Here is a 15,894-nt window from a genome sequence, read left to right as displayed (position 1 = left end):
CCGATGCGTCCGCTGTCACGACTAACAGAAGTGTTGTTCTTTTATATCGGCCCTTACGTATACATCAGCTGCTTTGCGGTTCATGCGACCACATTTAGTTTTCCGTGTTCTTGAATACTGCCCACGCACATGCGCGCGTGAGCGTGTTGCCAAGTGCTTTCTCTCACCTACGCATCCCTTGCTGTCGGGCGCTGTGAGAAGCCCGTCTGTGCAGGTGCAGGTGTACCCGCCCAATGTGTTGCGACACTTTCCGCCGCTGCACGAGTCCAGACCACGCGCGCATTCGTCGACGTCTGCAGAAAGAGGGGGGAGAAAATTGGATGTAGGTTAGCGAGTGATCGAGCCATTCAGTTGAAGCGCCGAATTTACAGTTGTTGGTTTGTATGTGTTCTTTCCTATTTGCTAGTCGCCTTCAATAATGTTATGTCCGACATCACGGTTGCCTCACACCTGCGGAAGGGTGGTTCGGCCGCACCTGATTGGCTGGAGCTGTATCAGGGAGAAGAAAACTGGTTGGGGGCGCCTGCCTCCTCAGTGGCACGCCAGCCCAGCTAATCAGCACTCCAGCTGCAGCCGAAATGTACAGTCCACTAGATGGAAACATATGTTTCTGTCTGGGGCTACTAAATAGTGGTACCCAGCGAATGCTTGAGACTACATCATCACAATCATCATCATCATCATCATAATCATCATCATAATCATTAACTCCACTGCAGGATGAAGGCCTCTTCCAGCGATACTCAATTACCCCTGTCTTGCGCTAGCTGATTCCATCTCACGCGTTTCCTAACTTCGTCACACCGCCTAATTCTCTGCCGTCGTCGACTGCGCTTTCCTTCCCTTGGAACCCATTCTCTAATTATATATAATAGACTACTGGTTATCTGCTCTATGTATTACATGGCCTACCCAACTTCAATTTTCCCCTCTTGATGCTAACCAGAATATCGGCTACCGTTATTTGCTGTTTAATCTACACTGCTACCTTTCTGTCTCCTCCTAACGTGACACCTGACATTTTTTTTGCTACATCGCTCCTTGCGAGGTTCCTAGCTTCTCGTCAAGTTTCTTAGTTAACTTCTAAATTTCTGCCCCATATGTTAGGGCCGATAAAATGCAATGATTCTACACTTCTCTTTTCACGGATAGCGGTATCTGTTGGACATGACATAATGTATATATATATATATATATATATATATATATATATATATATATATATATATATATATATATATATATATATATATATATGTATATATATATGTCACAGGAATCAACTGTGACAACGTGTACGGTTGTCTTTAACATTTGAGTCATATATGACGTAATAGTTCTGCGGAAACCCGCAAGGTGGAACTATTCGCAGAACTATTACGTCAAATTCTTGCCTTTGCTTCGTGTTGTCGACAAATTAGACTTCGCCCTACCATCTGCTAGCCGCCTGGTTAGCTCAGATGGTAGAGCGGCTGCACCGAAAAGGCGGTAGTCCCGCGTTCGAGTCCCGGACCAGGACGAATTTTTCTTCAACTACGAGGCTTTTCTTTCGAGGAACCTCTATGGGATTCCTTTGTAGCAATTGCTACGAATGGGTGGATGTCTGATTTTCTCTTTATTAATTCAGTCATATATGCGCTTTTCAACAAAGCATGTCATCTTGCGGATGAAAAAAAAAATTATGGGGTTTTACGTGCCAAAACCACTTTCTGATTATGAGGCACGCCGTAGTGGAGGACTCCGGAAATTTCCACCACCTGGGGTTCTTTAACGCGCACCTAAATCTAAATACACGGGTGTTTTCGCATTTCGCCCCCATCGAAATGCGGCCGCCGTGGCCGGGATTCGATCTCGCGACCTCGTGCTCAGCAGCCCAACACCATAGCCACTGAGCAACCACGGCGGGTGTCTTGCGGATGAGACGACAGGTGCAGTAACGGCGAAAATAGTCCCTTTAGCACGAAGTTTGGATTAACACGTCTACATGAATATGCGTTTTCTCTAGAACGACTTCGAGGTGAGAACACAACGAAACGGCATCAGTCATGACACTCAATATGTGACTCTTTAAATTAGCTTTTTGGTCCGACAACGCTTTGCTACCTTCTTGACGAATAAATAAGGAACAAAAGTAGTCACTAATGCAGTGCTTTTTAAACCGTGCTACCCAATGAGACTCCGAAGGATAAACTATTGTATACTGACCGACACAACTGACGCCGTCTGGCGACAGTTCGTATCCTGGATGGCAGGAGCAGAAGTAGCTGCCCGGCGTGTTGGTGCATTGAGACTTGCAGTTACCCCTGTTTATTGCGCACTCGTCGATATCTGCAAGAAACGCCGCAAAAAGAGAGGGAAGGGGAATAGGAAAAAAATAATTTATAATACGTAGACATGTTCATGCGTATTTGTGTTTATGTAAGCAGAAATCGGGCGAATCTAAAGTAAATCTGGGTAACATTTATTACACCTCCATAAATAGTCGAACGCGTTCACCCGCCTGTCCAAATGGAGGTGCATGAACGTAAGGTGAGGTTTTAACTCGGCTTTGTCTCCGATTTACGTGTTTAAGTAGATGGCGTCACGTTACTATAGGCTATCGGTAAGCTAAAAAGGGAAGCGCCGGCCGGTAAGCTAGTAGCCGCGCTTACCACCTTCGCAGTTTTCCCGATGAATGCTTTACGACAAAAAACATTGTCTCCTAGCGTGAAAACACGGCTCTCAGCTTGCTCACCTTGGGTCATAGGCGAGCCAATGGCGACGGACCAAACAAGTGGAAATATATATATAGATATCAATGTCCTTTTGTTTGGTTCGTCGCCATTGGCTCGCACGAAGCCACAACCTCGCCAATGTCAGGATCGGCCGCACGGCGAGGTGAATGGCAATAAAAGAGTAGAATCGAAAGAAAATAATTATTAAGGTGTACTGCCCCAAGATTCTTTTTCGAATAAAGTGTTCTTCGTGGTTCAATCACGCACATTATTGGACCTTTATGCTGAGCATTGTATTCTTGAGGCTGATGGACTTACCCTCGCAGCTCGACTGTATTGTGTTCTGCTTGTAGCCGTGGTTGCAGATGCATTGGTAGGCTCCCATCATATTCTCGCAGACACCGTTGGAACAGATTCCGCTCGTTCTGCTGCACTCATCGATGTCTTGGTTCGTGCATGGTAACAAGTGTAACTCGATTAGGGGGATTGCAACCTTCATGACGTCATGATTTATGTCCGTGTACTTGCTGAGAAAAAAAGTTACCGTTAAGCGAGACGCCTGAACGAGAAAGTGGCCAGACGCACGTAATCACAATCGAGTGAGATGAGAGTTAAACATGTAAGGTAGAGATGTGTGTCTCCAGCGGTTACCTATGGGCGACTATTAAACGCTCGAAGGGAGTAAAATGAGGCCCAAGAAAGTTTGATGCGCGTTACGGTAGAGCAGCAACGATGGTGTTCCTATCCTGTGAATATGACGAGATTAAATACTCGCTGTGGTGGTCGTAGTCTTGTGGAGGTTTAATTCGGAACCACCTTTGTTATGAAGTTATCCGAGGCAACTTAGATTATTCTGTTAGATTGATAAAGTGGTCAAATGGGCGAGTTGGCACGAATTGCTTAACTGCGCGACAGACGGAGCACAAAGAGAGGAGAACTTTGTTCGCTATACAAGCCCTTCATCGTTTTCAAATCAACTGATTTGCATTTTCGCGCAAACCTGTTTCCTTTCTTTCTGTGTGTTCCGTCCGTCGGGCATCCCTTAGCAACGTACTCTGGCATTCGCCCTTTTAAAGAGAGGAAGAGAATGTTTATTGATAGCTGAATAGGTTAACTTCATCTATTGCCCGTCTCACTACACGCCTCTGGGACGTGGAGCCCCGCGAATCATTAACAAAAGGCGACGGCGAGTGCGCTAACGATACCGTGCGGAGGTGGGCAGAAGGTTATCGACGAAAGATGCACACCGAGCTTTATCCGCGGAAGCGATTCACAACACGTCTTGGTGACGCGAAGAGTTGATTTTATTGCAAGAGCTCGAACCCATACTGCATTCAGTACTGGGTTTCTCAACGAAAGCAAAGGCGTCACTGCTTCCTTTTCGTGCAGTTGTGCTTGATCGAGTGCCCCTACCTTTGCACGCCTTCCCGTTTGGCGTCAGCTCGTGGCCGGCTGGACAGACGCAGTGGAAGGAGCCCGGCGTGTTCACGCACGTACCACCCCGGCATAGTCCTCGGTTGCGCGAGCACTCGTCCACGTCTGTAGTGAAAACAGCATTAGTAGCACCCGCAAAGTCAATCAGGCTTAAGTACCTGACAGCTGCAGCACGGTTAGCATCCGAATGATTAAAGCATCATGTACGGGCAATCGCAAACGTAGCTACGTGCAAGCGCGTGGACAAATTTCCGTGCCGTCCCAGTAGATCGTTCATGGCGAGCGCAACACGCACCGCTCCACTGGTGTGCGCATTAGCCAAGAGAGACGAACGCCTAATTTGATGACAAAATTGACAAGGTGCCCAGCCCCTTAGTCGCACTAATTGTTGCCATCGTGGAAGAAATTCTTCCATTCTTAACTGCCGCTATTACAGGTGCAGTTATAATGGGGTTCGAAGACTCGCTATCTCGTGTCCTTCGAGCACGTCTACCTAAATAAGAGAATGCTAAGGCTACGAGGAGCTTCTGTCGGTCACCTTGTTGCCGACGTTTAGGACCAAGGCTCCCTTTCAATAGAATAAGTGCTCACCGCGGCAGTCTTGCATGTTCATGAAGTCCTCGAAGCCGTCGTGGCACTCGCAGAGAAAGGACCCAGGCGTGTTCTTGCACGTGCCGTTGCCACAGACACCGTGGGCGATGCTGCACTCGTCGATATCTGAGTTCAGGTTAAAGACGAGCAGGCGTGATGTAAAAACACAACTAGAATCGTGACAAGTACCCACACAGACTGTGACCTCCGCTGTTAAGTGTAAAAGAGACAAAGGAAAACCTTAATGGCGAAGGGTTGGGGGAAACAGGAGACCTGTTTTCCGATTCTATTACCACTTCATCGACGGTGGATGTCACAGTCATTCTCTTCAGTGCGGCGCCTTAACGACAGCTAGAACCCTGACATCACCGGCAACAGTCGACGACGGCCTTCATACAAGAGTGACTGCTGCCTCTCCAATGCCCTCTTTAAGACGACGCGCACACCAAGGCCTACGCTACCTAGATACGCTGACCATATCGTCGAACGGCCACGTACCTGTGCAGTTGATGCCCTCCTGGTCGATAGCAAAACCTTGGCTGCAGCCGCAGGTGAAGCCGCCGATGGTGTTCTGGCAGCGGCCGTTCTCGCACAGTCCGGGAAAGTAGAGACACTCGTTTACGTCTGCAATCGCAGAACCGTGATGGTGACTTCCTGATCCTCACCCCCTTTATCATTATTATGATTTTCTCTTTTCATCCTTTCCCTCGCGTAAGGTTGCAAACCGGACGCGAGGCTGGTTGACTTCTCTACCTTTCCTTCCTTCTTCTTCCCTCTCCTTCCTTCTATTCGACCATCTGCCTTGTACACCTGCAGATTTTCTGTATCACACTTTAGATTTATATATTCGTTTCTACCAAAATTCAATCTTGACGCCTGCCCAAATAATGTATGTCTGAATTGGTGGTAACATTTCGAAGCCTAAGTTTCGAAGTGGGCGAGTCAATTTTGTAATTTTTTTAGCATTCCTCCCGTTTATGTGTGCATGCCTGTGATTTTGTGAGTGTGAGCAATGTACGTGCTCTATCTCGTCTCTTGAATCATTAACCATACCAGAGAATGTGACGTCTATGTGTCCAATGTCTCTTCCCGTTGGGCCATAACCAGGTCCCTTAGGACACAGCTCACGATGGGCCTCTGGAAAACAAAGAAACGAAAAGAAAGATAATATAGCGTGATGTTGGTGCTACAAGTCAGTGGATGCAGTGCTGAAACAATTATCTTGCCAATTTCACCGGATAAGCAGCATATCTGACACTTTTGTACACTTCCTCGCAACTGTATATTAATTTTTTTGCCTTAGACACGAGATCTCGTTCTATGTTAATTTTTATTATTACTGGCAGCTTCAAAAATTTGTAATCCAAGTATATCAGTTCACTTGTTTAGGCTATGACACGTAAAGCCAGCTGCACGGCAGCGTTACGAGTACACTTTATGTTAAACAGCACGAAAGCGTGCGTAATAAGAGGCAGTAAGTGAAGCTAAATTCTGCGGCGAAGACATCTATCGTATTGATGTTGACTTGTCACAAAAGCAGCGGATACGTTCGCTTCGCAGTCAGTTGAAGAAAAAAAAATTATTGTTTTCTCCTTACGAAGGAAAGCATGTTATCCTAACTCTGTTGACTCTTCGCGACTGCATGCGACCTCACCAGTTCCAGGCCGTGGACAGGCCTCGCAGAAGTGACCCCAGGCTTTGCCCAGCGTGCAGCAGCAGATGGCCTTCGAGAAGAGTCCAAACATGCCGCGAGAGCAGCGACCGTCGCTGAACGACGCGTAGCAGACCTCTTCGCGCAAATCTGCACAGACGAACACGGGCGAAACGTTTGCTCAGCTATTCGCATGTTGAATCTTACAAAAAGATAGAAATAGTGCGAGTACTACGTGTGGCTGCACGACAAACAGGCGCAAGCAGCGTCCAGGAGCAAGTAGTCGATTTAGGGCACGAACAGACTAGGCCAGAAAACGCCGGCAGATTCATGTCTGGTAGGATGTAAGGTAGTAGCGAGTCCCTTTAGATGCCTGTGCCGTGTTCCATTCGTCGACCGAGCCCGTTACGCCGGCGTGGAAGTTGAGAGAGCAAGAGTGCGGAAGTTAAGTTGACAGTGCCTCTTTCGGGAAGTAACAACCACGGCGGTGTCATAGTGACAACAGAACAGAGTGAGCGATGAGTTTGGCGAGTTGGCAGACGTCCTTTGTTCCTGCGCTATGTACAGCACAAAATAACGGGGACAAGATTAATACAAACCAGGGAGGAAAGTTCGTTTGTGCTTCTTTTCCTGGTCGGAGTTTTTTTTTCGTGTCCCCGTTAGCTTGTGCTGCACATAGGGCCGATACAATGAATGACAGAGCGAGCTGAAGGCAAAGACAGTTTCAGCTGCCTTTGGCATGTAGGTGACACTCGCAGAATACCGGCATCCACGCCAGTTTTGAGAACGGCACACGACGAATGTGTTTGGGCAAATGGATATGAGGGAAATCGCTGAATGAAACCCCGAAAAGGCTGACGTACCGACGCATCGCGTTCCTGCAGGGTCCAGGGTGAGGCCAGGTGGGCAGTTGCACTGGTACGAGCCTGGAGTGTTGACGCAGAGACCACCTCCTCGGCAGATGCCCGGGTACAGTTCGCACTCGTTGATATCTACGAACGTGAATTTTAGAACTGAATGATCCTTCATTCAGTTCAACAAAAATACGCGAGCAAGGAGGACAAACTATGAGCATGAATGGAATGGTGCGATACCTGCATGTCTAACCTGTACTTTCAGTTATGGTTGAAACCAATGGTAATTGGTTAGTCAATTGTAATTGATTTTTCAACCAGTGGCCAGCCTCCGCTTACGGAGCCGAAAAAAATGTCGCATTTTAACGGCTCTCGGTTTTATCCGTCTTTGAAACTGCATGTATGACACAGGTACACGGATAAGTACGGGTGAGCTTGTGGAAATTGCCTTGCGATCTTGAGCACTCCATTGTAAAGTAACGCCAACGTTGTACAAAAAGCGCCCATCCCGTTTTTACGTGTTTACAAATAGAGGACGTTGTTATCTTGACGCTCGGTCTTGTGTAAATGGTATGTGTCCGCACTAGCCGTATAGCGGGAGCAGCGCGGACATCTTGGAAAATGGCGGCCAGGAGTTGACACTTAACGTTCAACTGAACCATTAAAATGGCAGTCACTGACCTGTACACGCGATTCCATCGACGGAAGCTTGACCTCGGGGACACTTGTGAGGATCTGAAAAATTGCCTATTTATTGTTTTCCTCCTCTGTTCTCCAAGTGTGATACCACACTTCTGAAACACCATAAAGGCAACTCAAACCGAGTCTATAAGCTTAATCTGCCAGAAGGCGATCGTGAGGTAAATGTTTGAAGATGAAGCCATTTTCATATTCACGAAGTAAATTCCTGTGACATCGCTTATGCTGGAAGCGATTGGCCTGTGACTGTCGGTCATTATAGGAGAATATGGCTCGTCGAAAATGAAGTAAAATACAGTCCTTGTAGGCATGTCCGGCACAGCAGAATGGACACCGATGCGTAAAATGTCAATATGTTAAAAAACGTCGTGCTGTAATCTCATCTCGTTTCGCGGTACCGGCCCTACAAAGACCAAAAAAAGAAAAGAATTCATTACGCAATAATATTAAGAAAAACCTGTCATCTCATTTTCTTTCTCTTGATCTCGGCCCCGGCGACCGCATTCCGATGGGGGAAAAATGCAAAAAAGCTCGTGTACCATGCAGTGGGGGCACGTTAAAGAATCCCGGGATGTCCAAATTTGTCCGGTTCACGGAAGAGACGGAGGTGGCCGAGGAAGCGGCAGTAGCCCTCGCGGCAGCCACTACGGACGCTGAGGTGATAATAAGCGACTCGGAGGCGGCGATACGCACCTACGCCAGTGGCCGGATCTCCCGGGAAGCGGCTCACATTCTCCAAATTCACGTCGGCAATATTTGCCGCAAGAACAACAGTTTCCCTCCGAAACAAACACCGAGATTTTTACAGAAGAGGTGTCAGTTTACATCTGATATCCTTTCCGGTCTATTGTATAACGCCTTCGAAAGTCCACCAGCTGGAAGGTGTTTCGTGAGAAAGGTCTTGCATTGAGTTCTAGCGGGAAAAAAAGTTTTCTTTACCTAGTCATGATTCACATGGCCGTACTGCACTAAAAGCAAAGCAATGCACTGCTTACATTCTTGGCATTGTGCACAGTGCACATGCACCGTAGCCTTTGGTTGAGGGGTGCGCACAAGCGAAAGAATAGTCGACTGCCCTCACCCCTGTCTGCGGTGCAGAGCTGGCAGGGGCTCCCCCACGCTTTGCCCACCGAGTTGCAGCACTCGGATCGTAGCATGGTCCTCTTCACGTCGTTCTCGCATTGGTCGTTCCTGACCGTCAGCCAGCACAGGCCTCGCCGATTGTCTGCCATGACAGGGAGAAACAAAGTGTGAGTGGACCACATAAGTCAACTGGCACGAGAGAGCTGCGCCAAAAACGTTTTGAGCGAAGGCAACTTACACAGCTCAACTTTGTAGAAATGGGGGCAGTTTCAGAATATCCACGCACCAGTTATTAAGGTAGCATCCCAAATTAAGAAAAGGTAGGCGCGTCGCGTGAAAGTGCCTAATGGTGCTGCCTCACTAACATCGTAAAAAAAGTGGAAAGGCGATTAAATTTCTAGCTGGCGTCGATCAAAGACAATATCTTCCTGAGCGAGTTAAGGGTGAAGAGTCACTGCGCACGGCACCCTACCGCGTCGCCCCTAGTGTGAGGGGAGTAGGATGAGCGTTGGATTGCTCAATTCTTTTTGGCTGCAATATCTTTGGGATCGGCCAAGGTTCTTAGACTGCACATACCCACGGGAACGGTTGTAGACTGCACTTACCCTCTGGTATCTGCCCACATTTTCAGACTGCACTATCTCCGGGATCGGCCCAGAAAAGAGGTTAGAAACACGCATACCCGATACGGAAAAGTAGTGGTAACTCGCTAAGAAAGAAATTGTCTTTAAAATTCCGACGGAAATCACGGTCATGTAGCGCAGTTAAATGTATAGAGAACTTACCTGGCTGGTGGTTTCATTGACTAGGTTACTCATTCATCAGCGTACGGGGGAAGGGGATGGAGGAAGGGCATCAAGAGAAGCATGGTTGTCAGAGCGGCAGGCCAAAGCACGAGTTAGGTCAGCGATGTCAGCCGCCATTCTTACCTATGCAGACGTGTCGAGATGCGTCCAACGTCGTGCCTGCCGGACACTCGCAGCGGTAACTTCCGGGGGTGTTGACACACGTGCCACTCACGCAGACGTCCTTGCCGGAGCTCAGGCACTCATCCACATCTAAAAATGACACAGTGTAAATGTTTGCTACATGTGGCTACATCCTGGTGGCGCGTTAAAAATGTTGACGGGAGCTAGCACTGCCTAGCGAAGATACCAGGCATCTTGAATCCCGGCACTATAGTGATAATTCTCAGGAAAAAATATCTTATGTTTACTGAGCTGAATGACCGCAGACGCCGTTGGTCGATTCAACAAACGCCCAATCCTAAGACTGACCAAGAAATATTGGTGAGAATATTAAATCGAATAGTTTTCCTTGCCTTGCCCGTTTTTGTAGGTAGTCGGCGGTTAGTTGTCGATGGTCAGTGTTCGCACTTGGCAAGGAATACGTACGTACGTACGTACGTACGTACGTTCGTTCGTTCGTTCGTTCGTTCGTTCGTTCGTTCGTTCGTTCGTTCGTTCGTTCGTTCGTTCGTCCGTCCGTCCGTCCGTCCGTCCGTTCGTTCGTTCGTTCGTCCGTCCGTCCGTCCGTCCGTCCGTCCGTCCGTCCGTCCGTCCGTCCGTCCGTCCGTCCGTCCGTCCGTCCGTCCGTCCGTCCGTCCGTCCGTCCGTCCGTCCGTCCGTCCGTCCGTCCGTCCGTCCGTCCGTCCGTCCGTCCGTCCGTCCGTCCGTCCGTCCGTCCGTCCGTCCGTCCGTCCGTCCGTCCGTCCGTCCGTCCGTCCGTCCGTCCGTCCGTCCGTCCGTCCGTCCGTCCGTCCGTCCGTCCGTTCGTTCGTTCGTTCGTTCGTTCGTTCGTTCGTTCGTTCGTTCGTTCGTTCGTTCGTTCGTTCGTTCGTTCGTTCGTTCGTTCGTTCGTTCGTTCGTTCGTTCGTTCGTTCGTTCGTTCGTTCGTTCGTTCGTTCGTTCGTTCGTTCGTTCGTTCGTTCGTTCGTTCGTTCGTTCGTTCGTTCGTTCGTTCGTTCGTTCGTTCGTTCGTTCGTTCGTTCGTTCGTTCGTTCGTTCGTTCGTTCGTTCGTTTCGTTCGTTCGTTCGTTCGTTCGTTCGTTCGTTCGTTCGTTCGTTCGTTCGTTCGTTCGTTCGTTCGTTCGTTCGTTCGTTCGTTCGTTCGTTCGTTCGTTCGTTCGTTCGTTCGTTCGTTCGTTCGTTCGTTCGTTCGTTCGTTCGTTCGTTCGTTCGTTCGTTCGTTCGTTCGTTCGTTCGTTCGTTCGTTCGTTCGTTCGTTCGTTCGTTCGTTCGTTCGTTCGTTCGTTCGTTCGTTCGTTCGTTCGTTCGTTCGTTCGTTCGTTCGTTCGTTCGTTCGTTCGTTCGTTCGTTCGTTCGTTCGTTCGTTCGTTCGTTCGTTCGTTCGTTCGTTCGTTCGTTTCGTTCGTTCGTTCGTTCGTTCGTTCGTTCGTTCGTTCGTTCGTTCGTTCGTTCGTTCGTTCGTTCGTTCGTTCGTTCGTTCGTTCGTTCGTTCGTTCGTTCGTTCGTTCGTTCGTTCGTTCGTTCGTTCGTTCGTTCGTTCGTTCGTTCGTTCGTTCGTTCGTTCGTTCGTTCGTTCGTTCGTTCGTTCGTTCGTTCGTTCGTTCGTTCGTTCGTTCGTTCGTTCGTTCGTTCGTTCGTTCGTTCGTTCGTTCGTTCGTTCGTTCGTTCGTTCGTTCGTTCGTTCGTTCGTTCGTTCGTTCGTTCGTTCGTTCGTTCGTTCGTTCGTTCGTTCGTTCGTTCGTTCGTTCGTTCGTTCGTTCGTTCGTTCGTCGTTCGTTCGTTCGTTCGTTCGTTCGTTCGTTCGTTCGTTCGTTCGTTCGTTCGTTCGTTCGTTCGTTCGTTCGTTCGTTCGTTCGTTCGTTCGTTCGTTCGTTCGTTCGTTCGTTCGTTCGTTCGTTCGTTCGTTCGTTCGTTCGTTCGTTCGTTCGTTCGTTCGTTCGTTCGTTCGTTCGTTCGTTCGTTCGTTCGTTCGTTCGTTCGTTCGTTCGTTCGTTCGTTCGTTCGTTCGTTCGTTTCGTTCGTTCGTTCGTTCGTTCGTTCGTTCGTTCGTTCGTTCGTTCGTTCGTTCGTTCGTTCGTTCGTTCGTTCGTTCGTTCGTTCGTTCGTTCGTTCGTTCGTTCGTTCGTTCGTTCGTTCGTTCGTTCGTTCGTTCGTTCGTTCGTTCGTTCGTTCGTTCGTTCGTTCGTTCGTTCGTTCGTTCGTTCGTTCGTTCGTTCGTTCGTTCGTTCGTTCGTTCGTTCGTTCGTTCGTTCGTTCGTTCGTTCGTTCGTTCGTTCGTTCGTTCGTTCGTTCGTTCGTTCGTTCGTTCGTTCGTTCGTTCGTTCGTTCGTTCGTTCGTTCGTTCGTTCGTTCGTTCGTTCGTTCGTTCGTTCGTTCGTTCGTTCGTTCGTTCGTTCGTTCGTTCGTTCGTTCGTTCGTTCGTTCGTTCGTTCGTTCGTTCGTTCGTTCGTTCGTTCGTTCGTTCGTTCGTTCGTTCGTTCGTTCGTTCGTTCGTTCGTTCGTTCGTTCGTTCGTTCGTTCGTTCGTTCGTTCGTTCGTTCGTTCGTTCGTTCGTTCGTTCGTTCGTTCGTTCGTTCGTTCGTTCGTTCGTTCGTTCGTTCGTTCGTTCGTTCGTTCGTTCGTTCGTTCGTTTCGTTCGTTCGTTCGTTCGTTCGTTCGTTCGTTCGTTCGTTCGTTCGTTCGTTCGTTCGTTCGTTCGTTCGTTCGTTCGTTCGTTCGTTCGTTCGTTCGTTCGTTCGTTCGTTCGTTCGTTCGTTCGTTCGTTCGTTTCGTTCGTTCGTTCGTTCGTTCGTTCGTTCGTTCGTTCGTTCGTTCGTTCGTTCGTTCGTTCGTTCGTTCGTTCGTTCGTTCGTTCGTTCGTTCGTTCGTTCGTTCGTTCGTTCGTTCGTTCGTTCGTTCGTTCGTTCGTTCGTTCGTTCGTTCGTTCGTTCGTTCGTTCGTTCGGTTCGTTCGTTCGTTCGTTCGTTCGTTCGTTCGTTCGTTCGTTCGTTCGTTCGTTCGTTCGTTCGTTCGTTCGTTCGTTCGTTCGTTCGTTCGTTCGTTCGTTCGTTCGTTCGTTCGTTCGTTCGTTCGTTCGTTCGTTCGTTCGTTCGTTCGTTCGTTCGTTCGTTCGTTCGTTCGTTCGTTCGTTCGTTCGTTCGTTCGTTCGTTCGTTCGTTCGTTCGTTCGTTCGTTCGTTCGTTCGTTCGTTCGTTCGTTCGTTCGTTCGTTCGTTCGTTCGTTCGTTCGTTCGTTCGTTCGTTCGTTCGTTCGTTCGTTCGTTCGTTCGTTCGTTCGTTCGTTCGTTCGTTCGTTCGTTCGTTCGTTCGTTCGTTCGTTCGTTCGTTCGTTCGTTCGTTCGTTCGTTCGTTCGTTCGTTCGTTCGTTGGGAGTCGTCGCCGATAGAGTTCCCCACACATTTTATTTTTAAATTTGCTTTATCGTTTCAACAATTATAACTTACAGACAGTCTCCAACGTAAAAGCAGACATGGTGAAAGGTAGTTCTTTAGGATGAGGTGTCGCTCCTTATGCTTCTCACTCCTCTACTACATCATGGATTCCGGCTTGGATTCTCTGATAAAAGAGATGCGAGACAATTCTAGGGCCAGAGGCCAGTATTTGGTTTCTAAATTAAAGACGTTTTTACCACCACCACCCGATTAGATGTCATTAATGAGGTATAATCAATTTCCATCTTCTTGTTGAGGTGGCTTCACCGCATATAGACAAATTTTGCAGTGAAGTAGGCTTTACAAACTTTCCTTTTTTTTGCCGTTGGGTTACGGTTGTTTTATCTCGCGCTGCTCGAGATGGAGCGGCTGCGGCCATACGTGTGGTGACAAACTATATGCCCTGAAAAAAGGTCCTACAGTGGAGAAATTGCCCGCCTTGGCTGCCTGACTAAACTCGCTTGTTCTGGCACCACCATCGCCACCACGCCGTGACCGAGCAATGGAAACGGGAGGGACACTTAAATGTCAAGCAGAGTCAAGGAGAAGGCAATTTTAGCCTTTGCTGTCTTTTTTAAACATAACTGTTTCCATGCCGTTGTGAGTAATCGTACAGATTTGATACGTCTAGTTAAAGGAATGCACGCCCAGGAAATGGTAAGGATGCTGCGCCGAACAAGCGCACAGGGCGCCGGAGGCTTTGCCATACCGAGTGCTGGCTAGAGTGACCTCACTGTCCTGATGAAACAGAGGTCACTATAATAAGCGCGTCTTGCTATTCTCTGAACATGGATGATCTTTTGTTCAGGAGGTTCTCAAATAGTAGTCACCAGCTATGACCAATATGGCATCAGCTTGCGTGCTAGAAGCGTAGTGATCGTCGGTGTGAAACGCGGTAAGGGGATTCCGCTGACTAAACGCCCCGGCCGAAAGCGTTTAGTTCAGTGAGATACGTGTTGCGTTACATTTGTCACGGATTTCATTACTATATACGCAATGTCTTCGGCTGGTGCGATCGCGCGTCTGGTACTATCACTGACTTACTTTTTTTCCCATTCACGCATAAAGGGCTGGCAAATCCAAACGTGAAAGACACCTGACACAATCTCGCACAAAGAATCTTGAAAGAGAAAAGAGCATTCATTCTTAAAGCACACTGTGTGCCGTATTCGAGGGCAACATGTTGCACACCCATAATTTTCACGTACACAAAAACGCGTGTAAGGCACCTTTCGCAGGCGTACTTGTATTCGCTACATATAGGCAGCGCGCTAGTTTTCCATGCGCTGCTCAGGAGTGGTAAGTAATGATAGGCAACTAGAAACGGACGTCCCGCAGGTGATTACTTGTATCGATTAGTTTAGCGCATGCTGGCACCGCGTGCGCCTTAGCACTTGATTCAGAAGAGTGAAAGCCCGCATGGTAGTATTGCTTACCTTCGCAGACGCTGGTGTGCGTGTTGTGTCTGTACCCTGTCGGGCACGTGCACTGGTGGCTGCCCGGAGTATTTCGGCATAGGCCGTTTTCGCACAGCATCAAGTTCACTTTGCACTCGTTGATGTCTGCGAAAATCACGTGGTACAAACACAATCGATAATTCCCAATACATATTTGGGTTTAGGACTTCACTAAGTTCGCTAACAGCCAGACGGCAATTGCCACTTGTTGAGTGTTAGTGACATAGAGCGTTCAAGAGGAGTTCAAGTAACGCGGCTGCCTGACAAGTTAACCAAGTTTCGCTGCCATAAGTAAAGCAGAGATGAAAAACAAAACACTGTCCCTGTTGCGGTGGTTTCAGGTTAGAAGAAAGCAGTATCACGCTGTGGGATTCGGTGGCAATGAGCGAGAGCAGCATACTTCAGCCTATTTTAGTGTCAATGGAATTGATCAATTAATTGGATGTATTTATTAGATACCATGTAGGCTTCTTTCACTGAACAAGTGGTGACATCTTTGTCCAAGTCGCACGCACCCCGAAAAGATTAAATAGATGACTGTTGAAGGCATTGAGCAAATGCAAGAAACAAATTAGGGGAGGTCAAGTAGGTGCAACGTCTTGCAATAACAGGTGTTTTTCTTGCGTGATCTGGAAAAAAAAAAAAAACCTCAGTGCCCTTCCACTCTGTGAAGGAGGATTACCAGCGACGCTGTGTACGTGGGCCCCTTAATGGCGAACTGCACCTCCGCCGCGAGTCGGGTCGGCATTGCACTATCTTCGGGATCGGGCCACGTATTGGGAGCTTTTTTTCGTTGTTGTTGCTTACAACGAAGACACGAAAATTTTCTTGGATGGTAGAGGCATACAGCTTCGCTGTAAAGGTAGTACTGAAGGGAACGATATAAATCATATAAACTATGAGCAATGAAGGCTTTCGCACGTCAACCGTCCTTCTCTCAGTGCAACATTGTGTTCCAAATAGGCTCCATGTCCAGTCACAGCCGTCACAATGGCGGCATTTGCTTGTCTATT

General features: G+C 48.4%; 1 protein-coding gene across 1 annotated transcript in view; it reads right to left on the bottom strand.

Annotated features, from left to right (window-relative positions):
• LOC126542057 (fibrillin-1-like) overlaps positions 1-15,894 on the bottom strand; it is a 112,024-nt gene that overhangs the window by 50,956 nt on the left and 45,174 nt on the right. Inside the window, exons 17-29 of the mRNA XM_050189030.3 lie at positions 14,861-14,986; positions 9,956-10,084; positions 9,025-9,168; positions 7,926-7,979; positions 7,254-7,382; positions 6,394-6,540; positions 5,793-5,876; positions 5,238-5,363; positions 4,740-4,865; positions 4,128-4,253; positions 3,033-3,158; positions 2,206-2,328; positions 168-293 (exon numbers count right to left, since the gene is read on the bottom strand). Coding sequence (XP_050044987.2) covers positions 168-293; positions 2,206-2,328; positions 3,033-3,158; positions 4,128-4,253; positions 4,740-4,865; positions 5,238-5,363; positions 5,793-5,876; positions 6,394-6,540; positions 7,254-7,382; positions 7,926-7,979; positions 9,025-9,168; positions 9,956-10,084; positions 14,861-14,986 — 1,566 coding nt within the window. The remainder of the gene's footprint in view (positions 1-167; positions 294-2,205; positions 2,329-3,032; positions 3,159-4,127; positions 4,254-4,739; positions 4,866-5,237; positions 5,364-5,792; positions 5,877-6,393; positions 6,541-7,253; positions 7,383-7,925; positions 7,980-9,024; positions 9,169-9,955; positions 10,085-14,860; positions 14,987-15,894) is intronic.

The sequence above is a fragment of the Dermacentor andersoni genome, chromosome 2 (genome assembly GCF_023375885.2).
Source record: "Dermacentor andersoni chromosome 2, qqDerAnde1_hic_scaffold, whole genome shotgun sequence".
Lineage (NCBI taxonomy): Eukaryota > Metazoa > Arthropoda > Arachnida > Ixodida > Ixodidae > Dermacentor > Dermacentor andersoni.
This window is presented reverse-complemented; position numbering and strand designations above follow the sequence as displayed.